At 52.4% G+C, this 25,778-nt stretch overlaps 2 protein-coding genes across 2 annotated transcripts in view; both read right to left on the bottom strand.

The window, feature by feature from the left end:
• Positions 1–1,699: 1,699 nt before the first annotated feature.
• Positions 1,700–21,936, bottom strand: VOLCADRAFT_106328 (uncharacterized protein; the record flags this gene model as incomplete). Its single annotated transcript, XM_002954263.1, has 31 exons — positions 1,700–3,851; positions 4,148–4,296; positions 4,694–5,269; positions 5,571–6,119; positions 6,288–6,574; positions 6,912–7,071; positions 7,803–7,950; positions 8,196–8,413; positions 8,589–8,728; positions 9,041–9,183; positions 9,379–9,435; positions 9,766–9,798; positions 10,220–10,295; positions 10,661–10,722; positions 10,874–10,908; positions 11,067–11,232; positions 11,606–11,683; positions 12,175–12,432; positions 12,714–12,770; positions 13,417–13,560; positions 13,904–13,950; positions 14,330–14,480; positions 14,907–15,115; positions 15,700–15,853; positions 16,238–16,329; positions 17,041–17,152; positions 17,624–18,109; positions 18,482–18,621; positions 19,204–19,316; positions 21,005–21,130; positions 21,773–21,936. The coding sequence occupies 31 exons, from the start codon at positions 21,934–21,936 to the stop codon at positions 3,207–3,209; spliced, it is 5,775 nt and encodes a 1,924-aa protein (XP_002954309.1). The 3' UTR covers positions 1,700–3,206.
• Positions 21,937–23,900: 1,964 nt separating this feature from the next.
• VOLCADRAFT_95102 (uncharacterized protein) overlaps positions 23,901–25,778 on the bottom strand; it is a gene marked incomplete at both ends in the record, with an annotated part of 19,719 nt that continues 17,841 nt past the window's right edge. The window contains 4 exons of the mRNA XM_002954264.1: positions 23,901–23,945; positions 24,123–24,400; positions 24,602–24,763; positions 25,194–25,360. Coding sequence (XP_002954310.1) covers positions 23,901–23,945; positions 24,123–24,400; positions 24,602–24,763; positions 25,194–25,360 — 652 coding nt within the window. The remainder of the gene's footprint in view (positions 23,946–24,122; positions 24,401–24,601; positions 24,764–25,193; positions 25,361–25,778) is intronic.

A 25,778-nucleotide genomic window follows, 5' to 3' on the forward strand; every position in this document is an offset into this window, starting at 1 on the left:
TAACCTTTCCAAGTCCAGTCGAGTGTTCCGGCACGTGCGGGATCCCGCCGGGGCATGCATGCATGATGGATGGCCAGTGAGCTTTCGCGTTACTGTGTCGTCGAAATGGTTTGGTGGATCTAGGTGAAGTGCCGATATGTGTGTGTGTGTGTGTGTGCTAACATGGTTGGGGGTGCGTGACCCCGTACCCGTGTCAATATACATCATCCATCAAAACTTGTTTTTTTTCACTAGCAAACTAAGGGGTCATTATCTTGCGCGTCCTCAACTGCGCTTCGCTTTTCTTTAGGCACTCTATTTATCTTCCTCGATGGGGTCTGGGATCGTTGGTGATGTTTGTGATTTTCGCGGCACCTGCTGAGGCGTCCGATGGTTTTCGGCTGGTTGCGGCTCGCGTGCACCTTTCATTCTTTAGATTCCAGTGGAAGAAGACATATTCATTAAGCCAGAAATATATCTGATATGATCTTGGATGAATTTGCTTCCGCAGCAGAACAGGAAAACGTACTTGCATTGAAGTACCTACCGACGGTATGTATCGGCTGCTGATAGGTATATGCTATGCGCGAATGACCTGAAAGATCAGAAGGATCACTTTTGAATGATGAGAACCAGTACAAGCCGCACCCAAACGCTGTGTAGGCTAGGGGAAGGGATTTAGCAGGGCTGAGGAACTGCAAAAGGCCCGCCAAAAAGAGTTCTAAGCCCCTGCCGCAGATTCAAATCCTAAGAAACAAGGGACTCCTTGGCCAGTAGTAGATTGCCCCTGCAGAAATCTCGTCGCGCAAGGTTGATTTGGCCGGTGGCGCGGGGCTTGATCAAGCGTACCTGATCAAGGCACCTGACGGGGAGAAACAAATAGAAACCTGACTACGTACTTTGTTGCATCACGTCTTCTTCAGAAAAGAACTGATCGGCAGATGTCAAATTCCGTGATACCCAGGATACGACATATATACTAGGGTTTGGCACCACTGGTAAGGCGCGACCATTGGCCCCGGGAGATCCCGGGATCGATACCCTTAAGGGTCAAAATACCTTCCGATGGCGGAAGGCTATGCGCCCCTAGTTGATGGACGGTGGTGACCTGGGATAAAGTTAACCTGCGAGTCGACCAGGAATGGAGTTGGGCCGCTGTCGACCCGGCAGATTCCGTTGGATGCTGGTGATGGGTGCAGAACCTGAGCGATCCACTGAGAAGGTGACTAGGGTGCCCCGGATGAGGGTGCCCCGAATACCGGGGAAGGCAGGGTTTCGCAGGGTAGCTGCCACGGGCGAAGATACACCTCCCTGTTTCACACATCATATATACAAGCACACCTTCGCATGTGCGAGGTGCATGGAATGGATGTCACGGGCTGGCGCGTAGCTGTTCTGTAGATCTTCTCGGGTGTGTCGAAAAAGCGAAATATTCATGCAGCGACAAAGAAAGCAGAGGACTACTGTCTATGACAAAACGAATAGCAGCAGTTGCCCAACAACGAAAAGCAGCTGGACTGAAACCCTCCGAGGAAACCTGCTGTGATCAATCGATTTTGGCCGGTCAGTGGATGGTAGTTGATAGTAGTTGATAGTAGTTGCTGGTAGTTGCTAGTACCGTATACGTGGCGCCGCAGAGCTACTCTACGGCGTTACATCTATGCCTTGCCGAAAATGCATGACGACCGAGGTCCCGATGAGTGATGCATGTCTTCTGCTTCGCGGATACACCATACATGCAAATAACATGCCCGTCCTTTTACAGCAGAAAACTCACCCAATATGTTCGCACCAGATGTCAGCTGTCGATTCGTTTCCATACCATGATGTGGCACATCGAACAAATCCACACACGCAACAGAACCAATACGCAACGGACACGCGCATCTAGTCACGCACGTACTCGACATCTAATTATTGCACGTGTATTTCTACTCGTCATGCACGTACTGGACGACGCCTAGGGCCTCCTCCTGCGGTTCTTCCTGCTGTTCTGTTCGCGACTACTATAGCCGATATCGCTACACAAAAGATTGAAGAAAATTCTTCAATCATCCCTTCCACGAAGGGCATTACAAGGGAGTTCGCCGAGGAACCGAAGATGAGGCGGTTGAGCACAGGCAATATAATCGTCCACCGTAACGTACACATTTGAGCAATGGCCATGCCCGCAACGAAACGACTGCTACCTGTTGCTGCGGTGCATGCACATTCGTGCGACCAATAGCAGACAGCACCGCAGATTCCCTAGGTCAGCTTTTTATGCAGCAACACTATGCAGCGACGCACGTGGATGAGGTGTCCACGACTCTCTACTACAAGGACCACGTTTGTTAGTTAGTTGCTAGTGGATGGTTGGGAAGAAGATCAACCGCCGAGGAAGAGGATCTCCCTGGAGTGAATCGCATCGTGCGCGCACGCATGAACGCTCTGTTCTGACCCGAAGCAAGCCAGTGCCGTACAATGTACGGCTTAGATAGCTCCCGCGAGTCGTCATTGGAACGTGAAATTCTCATCATCCGGTCATACATCATCGACCCGGTCATCACAGTCATCAATATTTCTGAAGCAAAAGCGTGCCATCCAGCTACTTTAACAACCTTAAGCAACAAGCGGAACTAAAATGGCCGCATCTGGCGGTCACACCGCCTGCTGCATACGACGCCTAAAAAAGCAACCAAGCTCTTCCGCTTGGATGAATATATTTCCCTACGCACCTGCAGAAACAAGCTTTACGACGAATCAATGTTCAACTTTGTTCTGCTAGAATATCACCAATGCGAGCCTACACGCACACGTAACATCAACCTATGCACGCACGCTTGCGAGTACGAATCACAGGAGCTGAATATACGCATGTGTACCGTGTTCAATCATTCGGCGAGTCATAATTTTGAGTCTATGGAGATCGTGATAAGCAAGGCAGCAATCTCCTTTCGCGCGCCACTCCGTTATCGCTCCGTGACTCCCCGCATCCCCCCGCATCTGCCGAGAGCCACTCAATGAAAGCCGCAGCTATTGCTTGCTGTTGCTGCTACTGCGGCAACAGATGGCTGCTTCCATCCCGCTGCGCCTGCTACACCTCTCCTGTCTTACTCGCAGCAGCCGACCTCCCATGCCCCGGCAGGTTGCAGCTGCTACTGCTGCGGCGGCTGCGGTGGCTGCTGCTACTGCTGCTGCTGCTCCTGCTACAGCAGCATGTGCACGGCCTTTCCCGCTGCACAGATCTACAGGGCCGCAACACGAGTCATTCGCTGCCGAGAACGCCTCAACTGCATCGCTACGGCCGCAACTATGGCAACGCCTACAAGACCGCCGACAGCGGCCCCTGCGGCAACGGCCACGGAGTTCTTGGCAGAGCCGCTGCCTGACCCACCATTGACGCTACGCTCTGCTGGCAAGCTGCTGGCCGGCCCCTCTGCACTGCTCGCCGCTTCGCCGCCTGCCACCGACACGTCATCCTCAGCGAAGGAACCCGCCGACGACATGCTAGCACCGGCTTGTGTGATAGAGGGCAGGGCCTTTACAGGCTCTACTCTCTCCGTTGAGGCCACATCCACAGAGCCTTTCTGTAGGGTTGACATAGAAGCCGCCTGACCACTGGCCCAGATTGAGCTGACGCCACCAGTTAGGCTCGAACTGTTGATGCCCGTGTATGTGTACGTACCGACATAGCCCGCCACACCCGGCGCACAGATCTTGCTGATAATATCTGAGCTTGACCAAACGGTGGATGTGGTCTTCACCACGTTAGCACCTAGAGAGACGGTGAGGGTCACGTTGAGAATCGCCGTCTGATACCACCGCACGCAGACGTGGTAGTCAGCGGGCTGGGGCTGTTGGCCAGTCACACCTGTCGGCCAGAAGGCGACCTGTAATAGATGTGGCAACATGGAACGCATTCAGTGAGAAAGCAGAGAAAAAAAAGGAAAAACGATTGATTGATGACGGCGTAATTTATTTCATTATGTAGTGAGCGGGGAAAGGCTCCTTGCAACATGTTGTGAAACATCGGTGACGAAATATTGTGACAAAAGTATATGCTTTGGGAGACCAGGCCAAATAGTGGGCTGTACGACTATACGGTAGTAGGTTACGCTTATGGAGAGTCAGCGGGTCTTCTCAAAAGATAGACAACGGTTGCCGTTGCAGTCATTCACGTGCGCACCTCTCCGTTGGTTCTGTTGGCGATGTTAATGTTGTCACCACCATGGACTCCGCCAGCTACAAACCGGTTGTACTGAGCCAGCTCAAAGGAGCTTCCCCCGAAGGTCCAGGCAACGACCATATCCCAGTCGTAAATGACGTTGGTGGCGCCTGAAACAGCGTGCACATAACGACGGAGGACGTGGGCAAATAAATACAGAGCACCTGAGGATCGATGCCCATCCACGAGTCGAGCCCCAACACGGGTCCAAAAAAAACCACATCTGCACTCGACGTCCTTCTCACTCTAATTTTAAACCACATCACTTAGCACTCAACTTACTTCTCGTAGTCAACGACAAAAATAATGATAATCACATTTCATAATCACCCGCAAGCATAATCCACACACTTGGCCGTTGGCCGGCGATGGATAAGCGTCGTTACAGTGGAGCCTAACCCGGTTAGCACACGAGAGAACGCTCCCCCGTGCTGCACATGAATAGAATGCAAAAAAAGCTAACGACACAGGAACATAGAAGACTCCCGGTGCATCAGTGCTACGTACCGCTACTGGGAAACCATCTGGTGCGGAATGTTAAGCCAAAAAGGCTTGCCGTCGACGCCGGGGCACTACAGGCATCTGGCACCGGAGGGGACGGCGGGCTCGGTGGCGTCGGCGAGGGAGGCGGTGACGGCGGCAAAGGCGGAGCCGCCGGTATGTTTGGCATCAGCGGCGGCGCTAGCGGCGGCGGCCGTGGCGGCGCTAGCGGAACCCACGACAGATCAAAGCTGCCCAGGTAACCGCGCGCAGAGGCGTTACAGGCAGTGTTTCGCGGAAACGTCGTGTCGACGATCGTGGTGTTCATGCGGACCAGCTGGCCCTGGTAGAAGACGCTGAGTGTGATCTGCGCCAGCGGCTTTCGTGGTCCGTACCATCGTACACAGACGTCGTACTTGGCGGATGGCGGGATGCGATCCTCCGGCCAGTAAATCAACTCATAGTTGGATCGCTCTTCCATGTTATCGCCGTTGTACCTGCCATCCATATTCACGCGGAGATAATAGCCCAGCTCCTTGTACACATCGAAGTATCGCCAGCTCACCACGAGGTCCATATCCACAGGACGGTTGTTCTCACGGGCTGGAAATTCGGCAAAGGCAGACAGAAGGCGGTGGTTCTCTTTAAGGGCTGTAATCAGAGTCACTTGATGCTTTAGGTAATCCCATCCCGGTGCTCATCATGCGGCACATGGCACACCAACTTGAAGCATCTATCTTCTCTTTTTGTTGGCTCCCTCTCCCTAGCCAGACCAGCGTGTAGGGTACTTTTGTGAACCAAAATGACCCGTCACCCCATTATTTACGCATATTACTTGACATAATTATTAGCGCATCTTCAAGGTTCGGAAGCTTCTAATGTTGAACGCGGCATATCAACTTACTGATCATGCCGCCAACGACAGTCCAGTCTGCGCGGAATGCTAGGGGGTAGGGGTACGACAGCAGCGGCGGCGGTGGCGAAGGCGGCGCCGGCGGCGCCGTCGTGTTCGTCAGGGTAAAGCTGAAGATGTAGCCGGGTGCGGAGGGGTTGCACGGCATCGTGTAATCCACTTGCGCCGTCACATCAAAGACCTTGCTTGAAGAGGCAACTTGGTAGCCTTGATACACAGTAGCAACCGCCTTCATCGACGGTGTCTCAGTCTCAGACCAAGCGGCACATATATGGTAGGTAGTCAATGGCGGTGTCAGGCCAGTACGGAAATGTACGACCTCGTACATGCTAGTGTACATCTTGTTATCGCCGCCGTGCACAGCACCGCCGACGCCGTCCACGGTCGGCGCCACGGCAAAATTGTCGGGTGTCACTTGATAATCCTGCCCGCCCGAGTTCCAGGCCACCACGAGGTCCATGTCCGAGAGGTTAGGGACGCCAAAGTAGTCCCTACGTTCTGGGTCATTCGAGTAGTCGTAGTCGTAGTCGTTGGGATGGCCTGCAAGGCGCGGAAGGGATTATTGGGGAGAGCGAGATAACCTAAATTCTCGCCCAAACATTCCAGCGCGAGCTACCACTCTGCCGAAAATGCATCCATGCATAGAAATCCGACATAGGTCATCAAAAAAGCCCAGCACGCAGAGCGCTTGCTGCTTCTCTTGCGCACCTTCGATGGGATAGAAATCCAGACGGAAGGTGAGCGGATACGGATACCATGGCTTGTCCACAACCTGGTTAACTGGCGCAGGTGGTGACGGGCTGGGCGGAGGAGCGCTGATCGGCGGCGGTGACCGGACAATCGTGTTGCGTGCGATACGGAAGCCCTGTGCAACATCCTCATCGGAGCAAGCTTGCAGCAAGAGGATGGTGGCGGTGCCGGACAGGCCAGTCCTAAGGCAACGCCGTTCTTCAGGGAGCACCCCAAGGGCGTTCTGCGGCGTGACCATGAAGAGCCTGGGGAGTGGGGCAGCAGTGCACGGTAGCGTGTGGCCGTGTGGGGTGAAGGGTGTCTGGAGGGTTGGTTTGATTGGGGGCAAAAGGACAACGACATGCACAAGCAGAGGATGGGAGGACAACAGGGCGGTAGCCGTTCGTTATCGCCCAGACGCCCAGTCGCCAAACTCTTCTCCCTGGGAAACTCTTCTCCCTACGTTTTAATCAGAGTTGCAAATATGTTTGAAGATATGTCAACCGCCGGTAGACTCCGGTAGACTCCTGGGCTATGTTCGTCACACCTGGCTAGGGACGATTCGCTTAACATAATCATACCCATCGCAGCAGGTTCGCTTACCCGTCGTTTGTGAGTCTGTTGCGGAACAAGGCCCACTTTTGAGATGAGGATCCGGAGCAGTTCTGGAAGATGACCCTAGTACCGGATAAACTGGATGGAGCTGCCATGCATAGTCCAACTGAATCTCGCACAACGTAGTAGTAATACCCGGTCCGGACATCTGTGGGCGAGTGAAAGCAAAGACACGAACGCACAAACATACACATTCACACACACGGTGAAGGCAGGGTTTCACCGGGTAGCGGCCACGGGTAAAGATATGGCCCCCTGATATGCCCCACCTTGACGCACACAGAGATGTGTGTGCATAACAGGAACGCATGTCAGGTCCTCCTCGCATCCGCGAGGAAGGAGTGTTTGCATGTTGCGTGCAGGAAGGCTTACATGTATCAAGCCATGCATGCAGCAGCGGAAAAAGGGGAGAGCTCACGCGAAGAACCAAAACCGTAATAACTATGCATCCACGCGCGGCGACGCCTGCTTTCCCCACAGGTTGCAGCGGATGCTATGCACGCGGCATTTCCAAGTGTTTTTTTTTAATTTAATCACGACCAAACGCACAACTAAGCGCTGTTTCATGCCCGGTATACGAATTGTTTCTATGTCATTGGTTACGAGATAGGCAGGTCAAGAATTACGGGTTGAGGAAGCTCGGTTATTAGCTGTTAACTCGGTTATTAGCTGTTTACTGTCTTGGTGCAACGTTTGCCCCTCGTGTAGCACACCGTTTGCTGGCGGCGGCAGCAGGAACAGGTGCAATAGCAGGCCACTGATGAAAAGGGGCCTCGTAATAAGATGATGGTGAATCATTTTTTAGCGCGTAATCATAGACGATACGTGCGCCGTACTATCTACAGCTGCGACACCTGATCTGGCAACTCCCCAACTGACCTTGCTCCTCCGTGAACACCAAAGTTGAGGATGAGGTGTCATTGCAGAGCGCGGTGGAAAGCACGAGCGTGCCGTTCCGCAACGATCCAGCACACGGAAACGACGTCGTTGCCGAGCTTTGGACGAGCATTGGAGCTGGTAGGCCATCCTGTGATGGCAGGTACGACATGGAAGGCGGCCGCTGATGACATAGGCAAGGCCGTACGCGTGTAGGAAATAATGGAAAGCAGTAATGCGTTGCAGCAATTTACTTTGCAAAGTTGCAGTAAAACCCCAAAGTTGCAATAATTGCGTGGCTCAACGTTATTTCTTATTTAGGGGATGGATTTTTCATGCTTATCATGCATCAGGCATGGTTAAGTTGCGCCCTAGTCCTCCGACAGACGGCCTCACCGTTGACAAGCGGTTGGGTGCAACGTAGGATGGGTTGTACTGGGTCCGGAGCGTCCCGTTGAAGTGGCCCACCACAGCCACCGCCCAGCGCTGAGGCAGCTGGGCGTCGGGCGTCGTCAGCAGGCTGTGCCGGATGTTGCGTCCGTGCACCACAAAAGTGATGAGGTCGTTGGCCTTGAGCGTGGTCAGCTCGATGCGTTCGACAGTGTTCACGGAATCTGCGTTACGGAATTCGCAGCAAACGAGAAAAAGAGAATAAGAAAAATTATGAAAAGCGATTAATAAGGCGCTGTTTTAGTAACAGCTCCAAAGCGCAGAAAGAACTGTCCGGTCGCGATGGCTAAGGCCTCTTCCGGTTTCCACAAATTGAGATGGGAGAAGATTCTCACTTACCATTGCGAGTCACGGAGTAGGTTGTGATGGACGTGTTGCGCTGATTGATTTGGAATCCGAAATCCAAGTCGTTGTAGAGGTCTTTGGAAGCCGAACCCGAAGCGGGGTAGTCATACCAGACCAAGGTGGCAAACACCGGCCTGCAAGCGGACACGCAGGAAGTAGAATAATATTTTTTTACGAAAATATTGAGTTGGCAAGCTAGTGCCACAGATTCCTTTGCATGCTTGCGACGAGATCCATGGCTCCGAACCATGAATGGACATATATGACATTACTGAGCTCCGGCTCATGTCGCTTATTAGCTCGAATGCCGCGCGCGACCGCAACAGAACAGTCTGGGCCCCACCCGGCCCTGCCCTGCCCTTGGAGGGCACACAGCCGTTGGAGGCCATCCGCCGTTACTAAACATCATCGTGCTAAGCTTCTTCTTCCACGCACGCATTACCTACCCAGTGCCGGTAGCTTTGAGGCCTCGAAGGAAAACCATTTGGCCATTGGTAATCACGCCGTAGTCTGCAACTTGCACCTTGACGTTCGGATTCGTAAGGCCCGGGAGCGGGAGAGATCCGCTAAGGTCAAGCCGACCCCAACCCTGTTTTGAGAATGGGGACCGGGGTAAATGATGTAAAAGATGGCATGTGCGACGGAATGCTGCACCCATGCATGCAAGCAAGTAGCCACGCTGGATAATGGTGTCCGGCCTCTACGCGCTGGCGAGGGGACGTAAGTGACCGAGACATGGAAACGAATAATTCTGATCTTTGGGTACGGACTGATGAGTCCTTACCTGGAAACCATCAGGGGCGTTACCCAACACTCTCCCTCCAGACAATGCGTAGCCGCCCTGCAACGCAAGGCAGCGAATGCGAAGGCAGCAATACCAGTTGAGGCTATACCAGTTTGTCGCTGGCGGGTGCATTTTGTTGTCGACAGGTAGCTCGCATGTCATGTCATTTCTACCGCAATCCGCTTCCGTACAATAAAGAAATGTCTCCGATATATCCACATGCCAAGTTAATCGGCTTAAGGCAATTACCCCAGATATATCCACATGCCAAGCTATATTGTTTATGACAAAAGGAGCTAACACGCAAGCACACATTGTCACAAAATCGCATGTGACGAGAAAGGATGGGCTGGAGTGCGGTGCCACAAAACCCGTTGGGCCCCTCACCGCCAAGGAATCCGCGCCAGCAATGGCCAACGCCTGCGAGGAACGGGATGCAGATTGGCACACACAGACAGACAAAGGAGGTTAGCACATTTCGAGCGCAATAAAACGCGAGAGGTCCATAGCAAGAATTAAAACGACAAGTCCACAAGCCATGCAATTACCACAGGTTACTACCAGGGGCAGGCAGAAATAATTTTCTAGTCTAGCTGCTGCGTGCTTGGTGCCTAGCTGTTGGAACGTAGCAGGCTATAAGGCTGCAAGGCTACGAATCGTCAGCAGCCACACATACATTGGCAAGTGCACTGTTTTTCGCATGCTTACACCCGCTGTGTAAAATATTACGAAGTGGTGAGTGGAGATTAGTTGAGTCCATGACGCACGCTGCAGGCCTTGACGCGGGAAAGCGTGTCTGTCTCCCTTCTGGCTTTTACAGGACGTTCGTCTCCACACGCACCTTAATAAGCATGCCGGAGGGCTCGAAGCTCGCGGAAAGGACGTCATTCTTCACTCCACTCGGATAGAAGCCGTCCCTGTAATCGTACAGACGTGGGAACGTGTACGGCAGGGCGGAAGAGCATGCGCGCCAATTTAGATATTTCCCCGTGCTAAGCTTTAGGTGTAGTGTCTCAAATGCTCAACAAATTTCAAAAAACAAATAAAGCGAACGCGGCTGGTGCTTCAAGGTAAACAAGTAAGTAACATATTCAATGACCCGCCGTAAATATGCAATGGAAAAATGGTTGCCGGGCAAGGTTTGCCAGCCGTTGATCATGGATTAAATTCGGCAGCTGCTGAGACTGAACAACCAATATACACCAACGAGCAACCAACCAATTTGTACCCAGGCAGTGTGTGCCAAACAGTTCTTGGTAATAATAATAAAAACGGAACTCACCTGAAGTACTGGCGCATGAGGGCCAGGTGACCCGCAGTGAGGGGGGTTGCCATGGAGGTTCCCTGCAGGCGAGGATTCACGGCACAGCAACAGTAGAAACATCATGGGGGAACGACGACGCTTTAAGGCGGATGACCGACAAACACCGGGGTATAGTCATACACGCGAAACACAACAGTCGCATAATATAAGTGTTTTCTGCACATGTCTCACCTGGTATCGGATCGTGCTCTTGCTGCAGGTGCCGTCTGCGGGGCGGCATCAGCGATGGGGAAAGCAGTTTCAAAAAAAATCGTACTTATGAAGAGAAAATTTGGGAGGATCAAGCTGGCAATACCCTGGCAACATATAGCTCGGTGGAAATCCACCGACACACGATTTGCATTTAGGAGCTCTCTGCACGTACCCGTGACGTCTGCGTTGAGGCCGTCAATTGGGAAGTTACTAGAATCCGCAGACAAAATGCCCGGAGCTCCTCCGGGGGCAACCAAATCCGGCTTGAATCGGCCGTCCCGGGTGGGGCCGGCGCTTGAGAACGAGGCGATGCCGTCGATGCCCAAGTTGATGTTAGGCTGCGGTAGGGTAAAGCGAGTTACAAAAGTGAGGCAGGTACATACATACAGAGGCAGAGTCGCTCACTAGTGTTTCTACGTTAGAAGAACGCGACGTTGCTGTGCTGTTTCACACATGCACAACGGCGCAGAAACATGGTTGTTGGTGCTAAGGAAGGGTTGTACAAGCAAGAACAGGCCTATAAGAAGTTGCACACACACGCATACACACACGCATACACACACATGCACGCATACACACACACATGCACATGCACACGCCGTACTGCTGTATGTGCAACAAAAGTTATCATGCATGCCGGCATTTGCTATCCATATTCGCTATCCTCCACGCCGCAGCTCTGCTATGCATCATCCAGCATCCATCGCTTACATAGGTGAGGCAGATCATGGTCGGGTTTGTCAGCGTAACGTTGCCCCGTGCGTAGGTCCGGACTGCGATACCGGTTGCCTGCAAACAATGAACCACAACGTAGGACCGGTCGGTATGTGCACCGAAGAAGGTATGCGGGGCGAGGAAGGTATGTTGCGGAGCGGCACGTTTTTCTTCGCAGTCGGTTGCCGTGCGGGCCAGGTTGTCAGTTGCTGTTAACGGGGCCCATGTACGGCGGGCGATACATTACTGCGTTAGCAGCATTTAACCAGCCAGCCGGCAGGGCCAGCAGCAGCTTAGAGGCAGGCAGGCAGGCAGGCAGGCAGACAGACAGACAGACAGCTAATTACCAGCCAGCCCACTGCGGGGAGTAGGTACATATATGTATCATCGCATGCATGGTTCGCGGCACGGTCAATATGCCACATCGACACGGGGCTGCGAGGCTATATGGGCAGCCAGGGCTGATTACCGTGCACGTGCACCCAACATGTCACCCCACAGCAATCACGATTTTGAGGCTAGGGCTTGCTGTGTATCGGGCTACGTTAATATAACCGCAGACGCACCCGATTTGTGAAGCCGTAGACGAAAGGCAGAGGAATGTTCGGCGGGTTGACTATGGCAAACTCCTCGACAAAGGTGTTGTCTGATTCCAGCATGAAAATGACGCCAACGGCCCCCCGCGCCACGGCGTTGGTGGCTCGCTGAGCGAGGGTGCAGGTCGCACCGGGAGCACCAAGATCGATGAGGACGATGCTGCCAGTCGCGTTGATGGTAAGGCTCGTGCAGGCGTGCTCGGGGTTGGCCATGCGCACAGGCACTTCCTGCAGAGCGGAGGAAGCACGGAACGGCAAGATTTACGTTGGTGACGAGACGCTTTGCTGTGTGAAAAGCCATTCCGTGAGCTCAATCAAACCGGACAACGCAAACTGGTGGGCGAGCGTGTTTTCAGGAAGGACATGTCTGGCCACTAGCATGGCTTTTTCATTGGCTGAATACAGCGATGTTGAAATGAAAATTTACTATGGCGGCTTGGACAGAACTGAGTTCCGATCGTATCCAAGAATGTTCCCATCCAGCCCAGCCCAGCCCAACCCAACCCTACCCTGTTGTTCGCCACGGCCGTCCAGTTGGCCATGCTTGATCCTCGTCGTGGCCACAGCTGCATATGACAAGGATTCAGAGAACACGAAGAGGGTTGTGAACATCTACATATCGCAACTTCGTCCTCCTCCCGCACGAGGGGGAGCGCGGTGTAAAGCAATCCTAGCAAGTCCCCGGAGGCCCCCATCCACGAACAACAATAGCAGAACGAACGCGTATATTTACGGAAACTTATTTATTCCTGGAGGTACCGGGTTCACACGGCCAGGAAGGGGCACACCGCTTTGGTCTATCTGTCGTATTCACCGGCCATCGCGCGTCAAACGAATGATGACACGATGCTGCAGCACACAACTAATAACCGTGCGCCCGTGAGACAGACAGAGAAAAGGGGAGGGAGAGAGAAAGAGAGAAAAAAGACAAAAGAGATAAACGACGATACAAGCATAAAGATTTAACAGAAAGCGCTAGGAGGAGGCGAGCAAAGGAAACCAACATGTATGATATATGTCTGTGCATCTGATGATGGCTCCCGTCACGTAGCATCCGTGGGCTCGCTGCTAATCATTGATACGTGCACCTCATGCATGCGTGCACGGGTGCATGGGTGCAGGGTACCAAGTAAAAATAAAGCTGTTCAGTGAATTCTCAAAGGTGATGTTGCTGCTGCATGGCCCCCATTCAACACATCCACCAGAGCTCACCGCGAAGCCTTGTCGGGAGGTGGCAGTGTTGTTGTAGCGGAAGAGGAAAGCCCGGTTGACCGTGGGGTCAGTGGAGCCCTTGATGGTGGGCAGGGAGGCGCCGATTGTAAGGACGTTCTGCGGAAACACATAAGGGACAACCATCTATCAGCGGAATGCGTGGAATGCGGATGACATGTCATAATGGCATGTGCGCGTGTATGTATGTATGTATGTATGTATGTATGTATGTATGTATGTATGTATGTATGTATGTATGTATGTATGTATGTATGTATGTATGTATGTATGTATGTATGTATGTATGTATGTATGTATGTATGTATGTATGTATGTATGTATGTATGGTGCGGTGGTGTGGTGCGCGTGTGCGTGTGGGTCCGAGAGAGAGAGAGAAAAAAGAGAGAAAGTGTGTGTGTGTGTTGTGTGTGTGTGTGCACACATGTGTGTGTGGCCGTGATCGCGCCTTCGCATTTCCCAAACGTACCTTGGCCGTCCCAGGCGACGTGACAGTGCTCATCAGTCCATTAAAGCCTGTAGGGGAATATTTCATTTTGCAATAATAATCCGCATCGTGGGTTCTTAGCACCGTTCCTTGTAAGACACAATAGTCAGGCCGTCATCCCGTCGCTCGCCAGCGAGTCATCGCAGTCGGGGCAGGAGGAGCACGGCATGAGCCGTCATGTCCGACAGCGGGCATAAGCTCGACAATGGCAGGGCCAAGAGGGGCACGAAAACAGCCGCCCCTGTACCTCGCATCAAACCATGTCATCACGCATCATAAGAAGATTTCCCGGATCTGTCAAGACTATAAGGAAGAGCCAAGAAAGCGCACATACGGTGTGGTGTCAGTTATCTCCATATTAAGGCCCTTCAGCCCCTCAAATCCCATACGCAGAGCAAGGCAACGCACCGAAGTTGCCGGCGGCGACAACTGACAGGAAATCCGGGTTTCTCCAGGCGAAGGCGTCAAACTGACGAGCATACTCCATGTAAGCTGTCGCTAGGCCAAACGGCTGGCTCCAGCTCTCGGAACTGAGGCGAGCTCCCACAGCATAGTGGTACTAAATTGGGAGTGGGTGTGGGAGTGGGTGTGGGAGTGGGTGTGGGAGTGGGTGTGGGAGTGGGAGTGGGTGTGGGGTTGGGGATAAAGCATTCTGCAGTCCTGCAACGTGATATCAACCGTGCACGGGGCATATTGTTATAGCTGTGCCCGGGGCATTCCGCCATCGCAAAATGTCAAAGAACGTCTTTGTAGTGGCCTTTGTAACCTGTAATAGTTGGATAGTTGGCTCTTTCAGCGGGAGGTGCACGTACGGCAGCCCATTTCACTGACTCCATGTCCGCACACCCATCCGTACATTCACCAAGCCATCCACGCGCGCATACATGCAATACACGAGGTTCCCGCGCGAACGGAAGGGATATATACGTATCCAGTTATAATCCGGGATCCGTACAGTACGGTATCTCAGAATATCTCCTCTCACCGGAAGTACTTTGTCGTCCAGGGGAATTGGAATGTACAGCCCGCTCATATTAGCGTACGCAATATCAAACATGCTGATGCGGGCGAAGGGCGCGGAGCCGGTCGAAGCGTCGTTCACGAGCTGGCCGTTGCTGTCGAGGACAGAGCCCGCCACACTGCCACTGACGTGCGTGCCGTGCCCATCGTTTTCGTCGCCAAACCAGGCAACGGCTGCGACACAAACCAAAACATGCAATCATTCTTTTACACAAAGGATTGTCCACGTGTTACGAAATGTTTTTTCGCGTGCACATAGGATATATGCAGCTCGCCGCTGCGGAGTCAACAGGGGCATATGTCTATGTGTGAGGCACAACGTTGCGTCTGTGTGAAAAGCAAGAGAAATAGCGGTATTGCGAGGAGTGAGTATCGGGAATATCGGGATCCGGAGTTGCGTTATGATGGAATGAGATGAAACGCTTGAGGGGGAAATGCTTGCGGGGGCCTTGCGGAAATGCTTGCGGAAGAGTGGGGACTGGATGAGCGAGTGCTAACGAATAAAATAGGTTGTCGGATGTCATCTGCTCATTCAACAAGGGTGGAGGGGTTTGCACGAGCATCACAGCTGTCGCCGTTGCAGCCGTCCCAGTCGCATTTAGCAGAATAATTAACAGTATACCTAATAGAATAGCTAACAGAATAGCTAACAGAATAGCTAACAGAATACCTAACAGAATACCTAACAGAATACCTAACAGAATACCTAACAGGATACAACACGCTCATTAGGCCAAGCAGGAAGAACGAAGACTCACATGAGCCCTCCGGGAGGACGTACTGCACGACCTTTCGGTGGTTCGGCAGGTACAGGCGAAGTGGGTTGCCCACGAACATGGAACGAAGGCTGCCTGGGCGGTACTTGTTGTCGATAAAGGAGCAGTGGGACATGTCCACACCAGTATCACCCACCTACACATGCAGTACCGAATCCGTACATGGGGCGCTGCGCTCAAGATCGGCACACAGAAACCATCGCCATCATCGCCATCATCGCCATCGCCATCGTTACTGGCACCAACAGCATTAATGCAATAATAATGCCAGCAAGGACAACAACAACAACAATAGCACCACCACCAACAACAACAACAGCAACAACAGCAGCAGCAGCATCGAAGGCAGTAGCAACAATTTTGGTTCCGCTTCGCTACGGTTTGGCAGTAGTTTGGCAGTAGTTTGGCAGTGGAGGAAAGGAGCTGTCTAAAACTGCAAAGTCAAGATCAGAACCCGCTGATTCCCTTCCCTCACAATTTCCGCCTTTTCAAGAACCGCAAAGCGGGTGGACTCACTTACCCCAACAATAACTCCCTCGCCGCGGAGGGTGGCGTTCCAGTAAGGTCGTAGGGCCGCCGTCGGGTTCGTGTACTGCGTTGCCGTTAGGTTGCCTACGGGAGTGTGTTTTGCGCACAAGATGTAAGAAGCTTCTTATCTAGCATTATCTATGAGAACCACGGTGCAGGTCGTGCAGGCCAATGTCTATCCAGAATCGCCACAAAATATTATTTTATTATAATATTATAACCATTAAATCATTTTTGATTTTGTCTTTGCCTTACAGAGGGTTACATAAGCCCCTCCAGACGGCTCGGACTTTCAGGCCACGGATTACGCAGATCTGTGTGAGAGATCTCGCCGAGGTGGCTGCTGTTGTGCTGCCTCTTCCCTTTTTTTGAACTCAACGCGTTGTGGGTATGGTGCCGCGCTAATAAGATAAGATAAAAGTTCAAGGCAAGGCTCGTCACAACTGCGTGCGTGTATGCGCGTATGTATGCGCGTATGTGTGTGTGTGTGGAGGGGGACATTATGTCATTATCAAAGGCATCCATAGCTTCGGCATGTGTTTTCTCTTCTGCACATGCTTTTCTGTATGTATGTATGTATCAACGTCACCTGCTTGGCTTCGCCGTGTTCCGTTGCTTGGGAGTATGTTTTGAATTTGAAGCAAATGCTTGTAGGGAAGGGAGATGTGTGATGATGGCTGACCGGTCCTTTGCTCGAGTGCAGGTTTATTTTGCAATTGGGTTTTTTATGTAAGAATGGTATTAAATAATATTTGCGCGATGGTGGGTGCTATGTAAGTAAATTACCGTACATACCTGTTTGTAAGATCCATCCTGCGATTGCGTTTGTCGATTCAGCTCGGAGCAGAGGCTCAACCCAAGTCACCAGGGGTTCCCGCTTCAGCCAGTCAATGGTCCGGTTGAAATCCTGGAAAATAAACACAAAGCACATCCATAGGGCTCATCAGTCTGTAAGAGTATGCACGGTAGCACACACACATGGACAAACACAACCCACAATAGTTGATGCCATCCGTTCTGGCACGCGTTGTGTCTCTTTTCATCAAGTATTCAAGCATACACATGTGCCCGAGATATCTCGCGATTCCCTGCGCTGACATTATTAATGCCGCACCGCGTGGGCAAATGGCATGCCGTACGCCGTACGTCCGTTACATCTACGTTACTGAAATTCCCATGAGCGATATTCGGCTCAATAGGTGGTATACTATACTATACTATACTATAATACAAATAATATAAAAATATAAAAATACAAAAAATATTAATAATGTAATTAACGTAAATCACGTAATATTATATAATGATATAATATAATAGGTGATATACAACCCGCACCGCCCATCTTTCAACCCACACCCCAACCCCAGCGCCCCACCTGGAAGCAGACGAAGACGAGGATACTCGTGGAAAGGGAGTTGGCCTGGCCCGAGTCTACAAGACGTGGTGCGCATGGGTCGTTCGCGGACAGTCCGAAAAGGTCCAACATTCGATAGCGCCAATTCGACACTTGGACTGTCAAGGGGTCCCGTACAAGCCCCGAAACCAGGCGCGCGACCAATCCGTACAGAGTGGCGTTTGCCTTCAGCTGAGGCCGTGGCGGCGGCGGGGCCGTGCGGCTGTTATCACCGGTCTTTGCTCCGGGACCATTTCGTCCAATGTCGTACATATCCCACGTCATCAGGCCACTGAGTGCACTCGGCGTCCCCGGGACGCCGTTGCCGCGCAGGAGGTCGCTGAGGAGGTTTTCATCCCCTTCTTGGAGCCTTCGCCGCCCGCCCCCGGCCGCTGGGGCGGCTGGCGCCGCTGAGCTGATAACAACCAGTGTCTCCGGGGAGATCTTGTAATCGCCCCGGTACTCACCCTGAAGTGGGAAAGTTATGTACGGCAGCAATTCATACGGTGTACGGCATATGGGGGTAAAGTCGTGCACGGCAATTGCAAGCCGTACATCAGTACCGCAAGTGTGAGAAAGCCAGATGTTCCTTAGTCACACCCCTTAGGATCCCTCAAACAAAGCAACTATGACTCGGAATGGAGTGGAGTGGGGGTGGAGTGGAGTGGAGTGGAGTGGAGTGGAGTGGAGTGGGGTGGGGTGGGGTTGGAGTGGAGTGTAGTGCAAACCTCATAATAGGGAAAGAGGAGAAGGGAAGGGAGAAAGATGAGCGAATAGGAACGAGATGACGGCGCAAAAAAAGTAGAAACACATACAATCGTGGTGTATTTCCGTACTCACCACAAGCGCGTTGTACGACGAGGCTGCTTTAACGATAGCTCCAGGAAGGCCGAACACAAGAAGCGTGTTAGTGGCAACCACTTCCAGCACGCTCACGCTCTGCTTTACCAGCTCATTACGCAGCGGCCACAGGGTGTCATCTGTAAAACAAAAAGGACGGCATGCGCAAGCAAAATCTCCTTGCGCTCTACAAACACGTTGAATGGTGAACGGAGCGAACGGCGAGCGAACGAGGCAATTAGGCAGTATACACGGCAAGGCACTACGACATCCCAGGATCGAGACCCACTACCGACATCCCCGCTGAGCTGCGCTGTACCTGGAGCAGGCTGCGCTGTACCTGCCGTGGCACATCCCCACGCCTAGTATAGGTGGACACTAAGGGAAGGTGGACACTACGCGACGCACAATGCGGGGAAGCGGGGGTAAGTGCAGGGTAAGCAGCAAGCCTACCCCTGCAGGGACAATGTACTCCTGCTCCTTGTAATATACTATTAGATTATGCAGTGAAGAAGCAGAACAGTGGTAGGTGACATGGTAGGATAACATGCAGCAAAAAGAGAGACCCCGAGGGCTGCTACAGCCTCTGGGACGGAACCCTTGTCCCCATGCCGAGAGCGGACTGAAGTTGCCAGTAGGGGTCCGCACTATGCATCATACGGACCTGGGAACGCATCCCCACCTACTGGGGGGCTTCAGGGGGGGTTCAATTTCCCACTCACCAGTACGACTCTGCACCAAGTACTGGTTCCGTGCATTCAAGTCGAACCCGATGGGAACGCCCTTGTCGCCGCCTGGTGGAAGGCCACCTGTGAGATCGATTTCCGAAGGCAGCCTGTACGGATCGACATGTTACGTGATCAGGGGGCGCGCGGATAGCGAGTTGAGTTTGCACTGGCAAGGTTTGGGAATGAAGCCGAAAAAGAAGAGGGGGAAAGCGCTACATATTGGGGCATTGGGCCCATCTCCTGTTACACGGGGTGGCTGGGCAGGGGCTCCGATAGGCATCGAGAAGGGGGCCCCCATAACCTCCGCTTTGGATTTCAAGCAAGATTACGTTAGATACTGGTAGTCGGTACCAATATACAGCAGTCGGTTGCTCCTATTGACCCGACAGACAACGGCGTCACCGGCGTAATAGTACCGGCGAAAGGAATGCATGGCCACACCATACAACATCTCTGGCTGTCTGTCCCGTCCGTCTGTCTGCCTGTCTGTCTGTCCGTCTTTTATCTAGTCCAGTCTGCTTCGATATCTGTCTGCCTATCTGTCTGCCAATCTGTCTGTCCGTTTGTCTATCTATCTCTTTGAGTGTCTTCCTCAATATCTGTACATGATTCCCCATGATTGTGTCCCCATGTTTGTCTGGGTATATGTCTGTCTGTCTATCCGCATGCATGTGCATGTCTTTCAGCCTGTCTGTTTGCCTCGGTCTGATTAACGTCTTCGTGGAACATCTTCCTCTGTACCTATTTGGGCATCCCCTGGCCTACAAAGCTGAAGGATGTGGGCATTACCGGCGATCCCATCCTATTATACGCTGTAACCCCACTCATAATTTCTTGGAACGAGTGCCAACGTGCCGGCCGGTGACGCAGGTACGCTTATGCCAGATTCCATCCCGCGGACACGCAGTTTCCAACTAGTATGCAGGCGCTAGGAAAGGGTGTTGCGTGAGACTGCCTGCCGTCGACGCTGCAGCTTAGCTCATCCTCGGGCACCTTTGGGCCCAATGCTTAAGACAAGCCAAACACCAAACTTAGTTGTAATTTTTGACGCGCGTGTGTGAATACGGAATCACTACATCTAGAATTCTAGAGCTGCTACGGCCGCGGGAACAACACAACGATAAGGGAACTGGGCAGAACAAGGGCTATGCCACGCCCATGTCAACGGAATTGAAGGCGCGAGGAGCAGAAAGGCATGAGGCGGATCATGAGTCGCACACACGCATGTGCGGCGTTGCCATGCGTTGTCCCGCTACTTGATGCCTTTTGCTTGCTGCAGCCCCTTACGAGCACGCGGGCACTGGGAACTAAAGTAAGACGACAGGAAATTGATATCAAAGGATTTCCCCAAGGCAGCAGTGCTCCCGGTAACAAGCTGTAAACTTTGAGCTGGCTTGTGCCGCGGAGTGCAACTTTGCACACCTTGACGGTCGAACAAATGGGTGCATAAAGCCAGCATGGACACCACAAAGCAAAACCTTACCCTATATGTGCCACAGTAACAGCAGCAAGAGATGCTCATGTCCAGGTGGGCGGATATAATCATCAGAATTGACGACATAGCCAACCCGTGTGAGCGATTATAAATGTTTTACTCAATGCAATAACTAGGGACTAAGTTGTTCTTCTTGTTCTGCAAAGTCCAATGGTACGTTGCCATGAACACTTCGCACAACCCCACAGCCCAGAGGGACATCACATAAGACTTTTATGGAAAAGAGTAACATATCAGCCAAGCTGGCTTTACGTTTGCTTTGCACTGTCCTTGTTTCCCGAACTGTAATACGGTACTCACTTGAGCTCAAGGATCCCGCTTCGTAACTCCACAGTTGGTATATCTTGCGCATGGACGACCAAAACAGCTGTGAGGAATAGAGCTGTTGCCAATCTGACCGATGAGGACCACGATTGAAGGTCGCAACTGCGACCCGCCGAGCAGGCCCCCATGGCCACGAAGCTGTCAACGACTCTACCCTAATGACTGATTTCCTGCCTCAAATGGGAAGCCAAGCAGTAAGTTCACCTCTGGTTGCCGCTCATAAGCTTACACATTAGGCCTTGCGAGTAATTTAACACGCTTCGATCTTACTCAACAGGCTCTATGTGTTAATAGCAAGGTATGTGATAAAATGATTGTCTGTGTAATGCTCTACAGCAGCGCGTCGTACAGCTGCCGACTCCACGGTATCTGTTTCTTCTGTGCACATTAATTTGCACCTAGTCTACCATGGCTGAAATTACGGGAGATGATCAACAATTCATTTTGCATCTTTAATAACTTGCTCTTCAAGGGCGGCCGGAATCGCTGTGGCAGGTACTGAGCTACTCCTCAGCTACTACCCGCGCACCCTCGACCATAAATGTGGAACAGCTCTAGTTACCTCTCATTTGAAAATATCTCCTAGCATTTTAGGCGAGCAAACGCAGCGGCGCGGAACAGAATGAGGTAGTGCTACGTCCCGAGGAGCTGAAAGGCCTATGTCGCGGCGCGGTAACTCGTTGTGGGTTAGTTACCTACCTGCTACCTACCTCGCCCACCAACCGACATGCTCCCTACGCCCACCATCCCAACCACTTAATCCACCCAGAAACGACAGCACCGCTAACATAGACCCCAGCTCGATAGTAGCAAGCCCCTGAGGGAACGAAACTAGATGCGGCTTGGCTCGAGCATCGCAGGATCGCGTATGACACCTGGATCGCTTGTAGGACACATGAACCCACCATCACAAAATCATATGTGCGGTACTCAACTGTTGCCTAGATGCTTGCAATCTGGGTCCATAGTTGTCACAGCTGGCGCACCCGTGTTTTGCGCAACTCCGCCATCGCATAACCCGGACAAGAACGTTCCTGCGTAACCCCTCCAAAATTTAACAGATGCATCTTAACATTCAACAGACCTTCTGAAAGATGGGCCAAAATGGGCAGCTAGCTCAGCAAGCTGATGGGATCGCAACTAGCTGGGCCTGTAGACCGTTTGCAGCGAAGTACAGCATAAGCCGTCGCGGCGCTACATACGGAGCCGCACAAATCGAACATATTAACAACAATGCCGCTACATTATGCATTATTTATACATGCTCAAATAACACGTTAGTTCTTTGCAGCCTTAAAGGCGACTTTTGTGACCTCTCCACGCCCGCCTACTGCCGCCCGCCCATTGCTCATATGCGAGCACCGAAGCGACCAGACTTTCATATGTTAATAAATGAATATATCATCTCCAATACTTATAATCAAGACATAATACATAAGAAATCAGTCGTGACCGACTGACTTCCATAAGAAGATTGTGAACAGCCATATGTTGGCAAGTTGCATACTTTTTCACGGCGCGAGACAAATAACGTATTCTCAATCGCGGGCTTTGTAGTCATTACGAAATTGCGTTCACCATTGCGGGCGGTCGTGGTTAGGCAAGAAACCGGCGGGTTTGTTGATGTCATCTCCGGCACAGCTGAATCATTATTTGATTAATGCACCGCATGGATCGGCGTTCATCAGAAACGGGTAGTTTGTAAATGGATCATTCAGCAAAGTGATACAGGCCGTACGATTTGCTATGAGGGCTATCACATTGCTTCCGCATGGCGGTGCATGCCGTTTATGCTATCGCTGCGTTTACTGCAGCTAGATGCAGCTGCAGGTGCTACAGCTGCTGCTGCTGCCGTTAAAACATCCGCGCGGGAACTACAGATACGTCATTATTAGCACGTCATTAACGTGCGGAGAAGCGATCTCCCACGAAAAGGAGTCTCGGCGGCACAGAAGAACAGCGAGTGCCAGCGAGGGCGTTACCAGCATATACATTCGCGGGGGCTACTTCTGCCCCGCGCATTCAGCAAAGGGTCCGTCGTACCAACGGGCACACGTTCGCCAACCGAATAAACTGCCGTACAAACTAAACACGTGTGTCTGCGATGCGAAAGGCGACAGCGCGCTACCTGCACTTTCGCTGCACGCCGTCACGTCAGTTTTCAGTTGACATCACAATGATGGGCAGGGGGGACGTTCCCTAGGGCCATATATAAATCACGTACTCACTCGCGCCATGTTCTTGTTCGTTGGGCCCCTTGAACCTTTCTCTTACACCGAGTTTTGCTTGCACTATAAGTTGGCGCTTCTCCTGTTGAATTTTTCATTTGCTTACGTATTTTTTTTTATTCTCCTCCTCCTCCTCCTCCTCCGCGTTGCGGCGTAACTTAATGCCGCGATGGGAATTTTGGATATAAATGAGATAGATAAGAAGCAGGACAAGCAGCTGCAGAAAATTGCCGTCCACAATTGCGTTGCTACATCATATCTCGGCACACGTGTTGCGCCTCTCTCTCTCTCTCTCTCTCTCTCTCTCTCTCTCTCTCTCTCTCTCAACAAACGAACGATACCCTACCCGATGTGTTGCGACGCTAAAAAAACGTCTATAGGCTAGACGTACCGACGGCAACGGCAACAAGCACGGCTGCAATGTAAGACATACTTTTCAAGTGCGTGCATATGTGTGTCTGTGTGTGTGTGTGTGCTTGTGGTTGTTACAGTGGGCTCCAGACTTACGAAGAGTATGTATGAGAGATATGCATCATTTATCCAGCAATACGCTTCCCGCCATTCACCAAGGCCGTCGCCGCAAAGCTCGCCGTAAAAAATGACGCAACCGGAACAGCGCACACGGTTATACGTCTGTACGACAATTAAACGCACAACACATTGAGGCGATCCATCGACGCATATATGCGCTGCGGCGGTGATGGCAGAGGCGGCAAAGGCGGCGGAGGCGCTGTCTGTGCGCCCCCAGCTCGGCCTCCCGAAGCAACAAGCTGCACATCAGCGCCCTGCGGTATCGCACACACGTCATACACGTACAGCTGGTACAGCCCAGGATGTACGAACGACAACGCCAGCGGGTGCCGTACCGTACTACGGGGCCCAACGGTCACAAGGACATTATGTACCGCACCAACCAGGACGACACCCGGGTCGATACCCGGCTCCGGCACGTGTACGGCGGCAGCTGCGTCGGCGGCAGCGCCGCCGCCGTACAACTCGCCAGCGCTGGCGTTGGCGGTACCTCTACCGTAGGACGCCACGATCGGGTTGCCGGTTGCTCCCAGAACGAAGTTGGGCCCGGTAGTGTAACCGTCGCTCGTACAGGGTTGGCGATTCTGCTGGTTCTGTCGTACACCGTGCATGCCTTGGAAGGAAGCCGCGTGAACGTGCGCCAGCGAGCTTTCCTTCGTCGGCTGTACGACACCTGCAGCATATCCCCCTGAAGACGGCGCCTGAAGACCTTGAGCTTGGTATCGAAATGGTTGGTGCTGCTGTTGTGGATACGGTTGAAGCTGTTGGTGCGGTTGGTACGGATAATACCCCCAACCACTTTGGCATGACGAACCTGCGGCGAAGAAGTCTGACGGCGGCGGCGGCGGCGCCGCCGCCACCGCCACCACCACCGTGGCGGAGGCGGCCGCGTTCGGTGACGCCGCCAAGGAGAAGGTGACATGGTGTGTGTGACTGCCGTGGTTGTGGACGAGCAGCTCCAATCGGAATATCTCACCTGCGTACGACACGTGCCAAGTTGTAGCAAATGGTTTACGTGTCCAAAGGAACAAGGGGAGGGAAGTGGGAGATGCAGCACCGTACGACACTCCGGGAGGAGGGCGAGCGCCCCCGACGCAGCCGGTGGAAGTAACTCATAACAAAAGTGTGTGTTTGTGTGTATGTGTGTATGTGTGTCGTGTGTGGAGATCATCAGATTTGAGGGTCAGGATAAGACAACTGCTGTCGTACAAAGCCGCAAAAACTAAAAGCGGCGGCTGTAGCTGCATCTCAACTTGATGAACCTCTTGGTTCGTTAAGGCGGAGCGCTAATTGTTTGTGCAAGCAGCGGCGGCTGTAATACACACATACACACACATACATACATACACATCACAGCTTACAGGCCACCACTGACCCACGGGTCGAAGGACCAAGGGGAAACTTACCCAGCTGCGCCCGAAGGCCCCACACCGAACCGGCCACATTGTAAGGCAACAGCCCCAAAGCCTGCAGTACAGATAAGACATAAAATAGGGCCAGGAAAATGCTCATATAGGGCCACCCTCCTAGAACAATCCAAATCATACATCCCGCTTGTATCGCGGGCATGGGGCTGTATGATGGGGCTGTATCCCACAGGGGGGGCTACATCCGACGAAGCTGCAACCACGGAACGCAACAAGCGGCTAGGAAAGGAAACAACGTAGTGAGGCGCGGGGGGACATCAAATCTAAGGCAAGCGACAAGCTTTTCATCGGTGTGGAGACTGCGCTGACAGATGCCACCGCAAAGCGGATGAATGCAATTGGAAGCCATTGACCAACACCAATTACTCTCAGTTCTTGACCCCGGTAATCACAAGCTCTCGCCAGCCCGTTGACCCCGGTATGATTCCCGCACGCGGCCAATGAAAGATGCTTCCACAAATGCAAAATTAAGGATAAACCAACCGGCGGCCTTCAGTTAGGTACGGAACGTTTCTGTATGTATGATTTTTGTATGTATGTCGTGTGGTTGGGTGTATTGTGCTC

Source organism: Volvox carteri, assembly GCF_000143455.1.
Source record: "Volvox carteri f. nagariensis unplaced genomic scaffold VOLCAscaffold_41, whole genome shotgun sequence".
Classification (NCBI taxonomy): Eukaryota; Viridiplantae; Chlorophyta; class Chlorophyceae; order Chlamydomonadales; family Volvocaceae; genus Volvox; species Volvox carteri.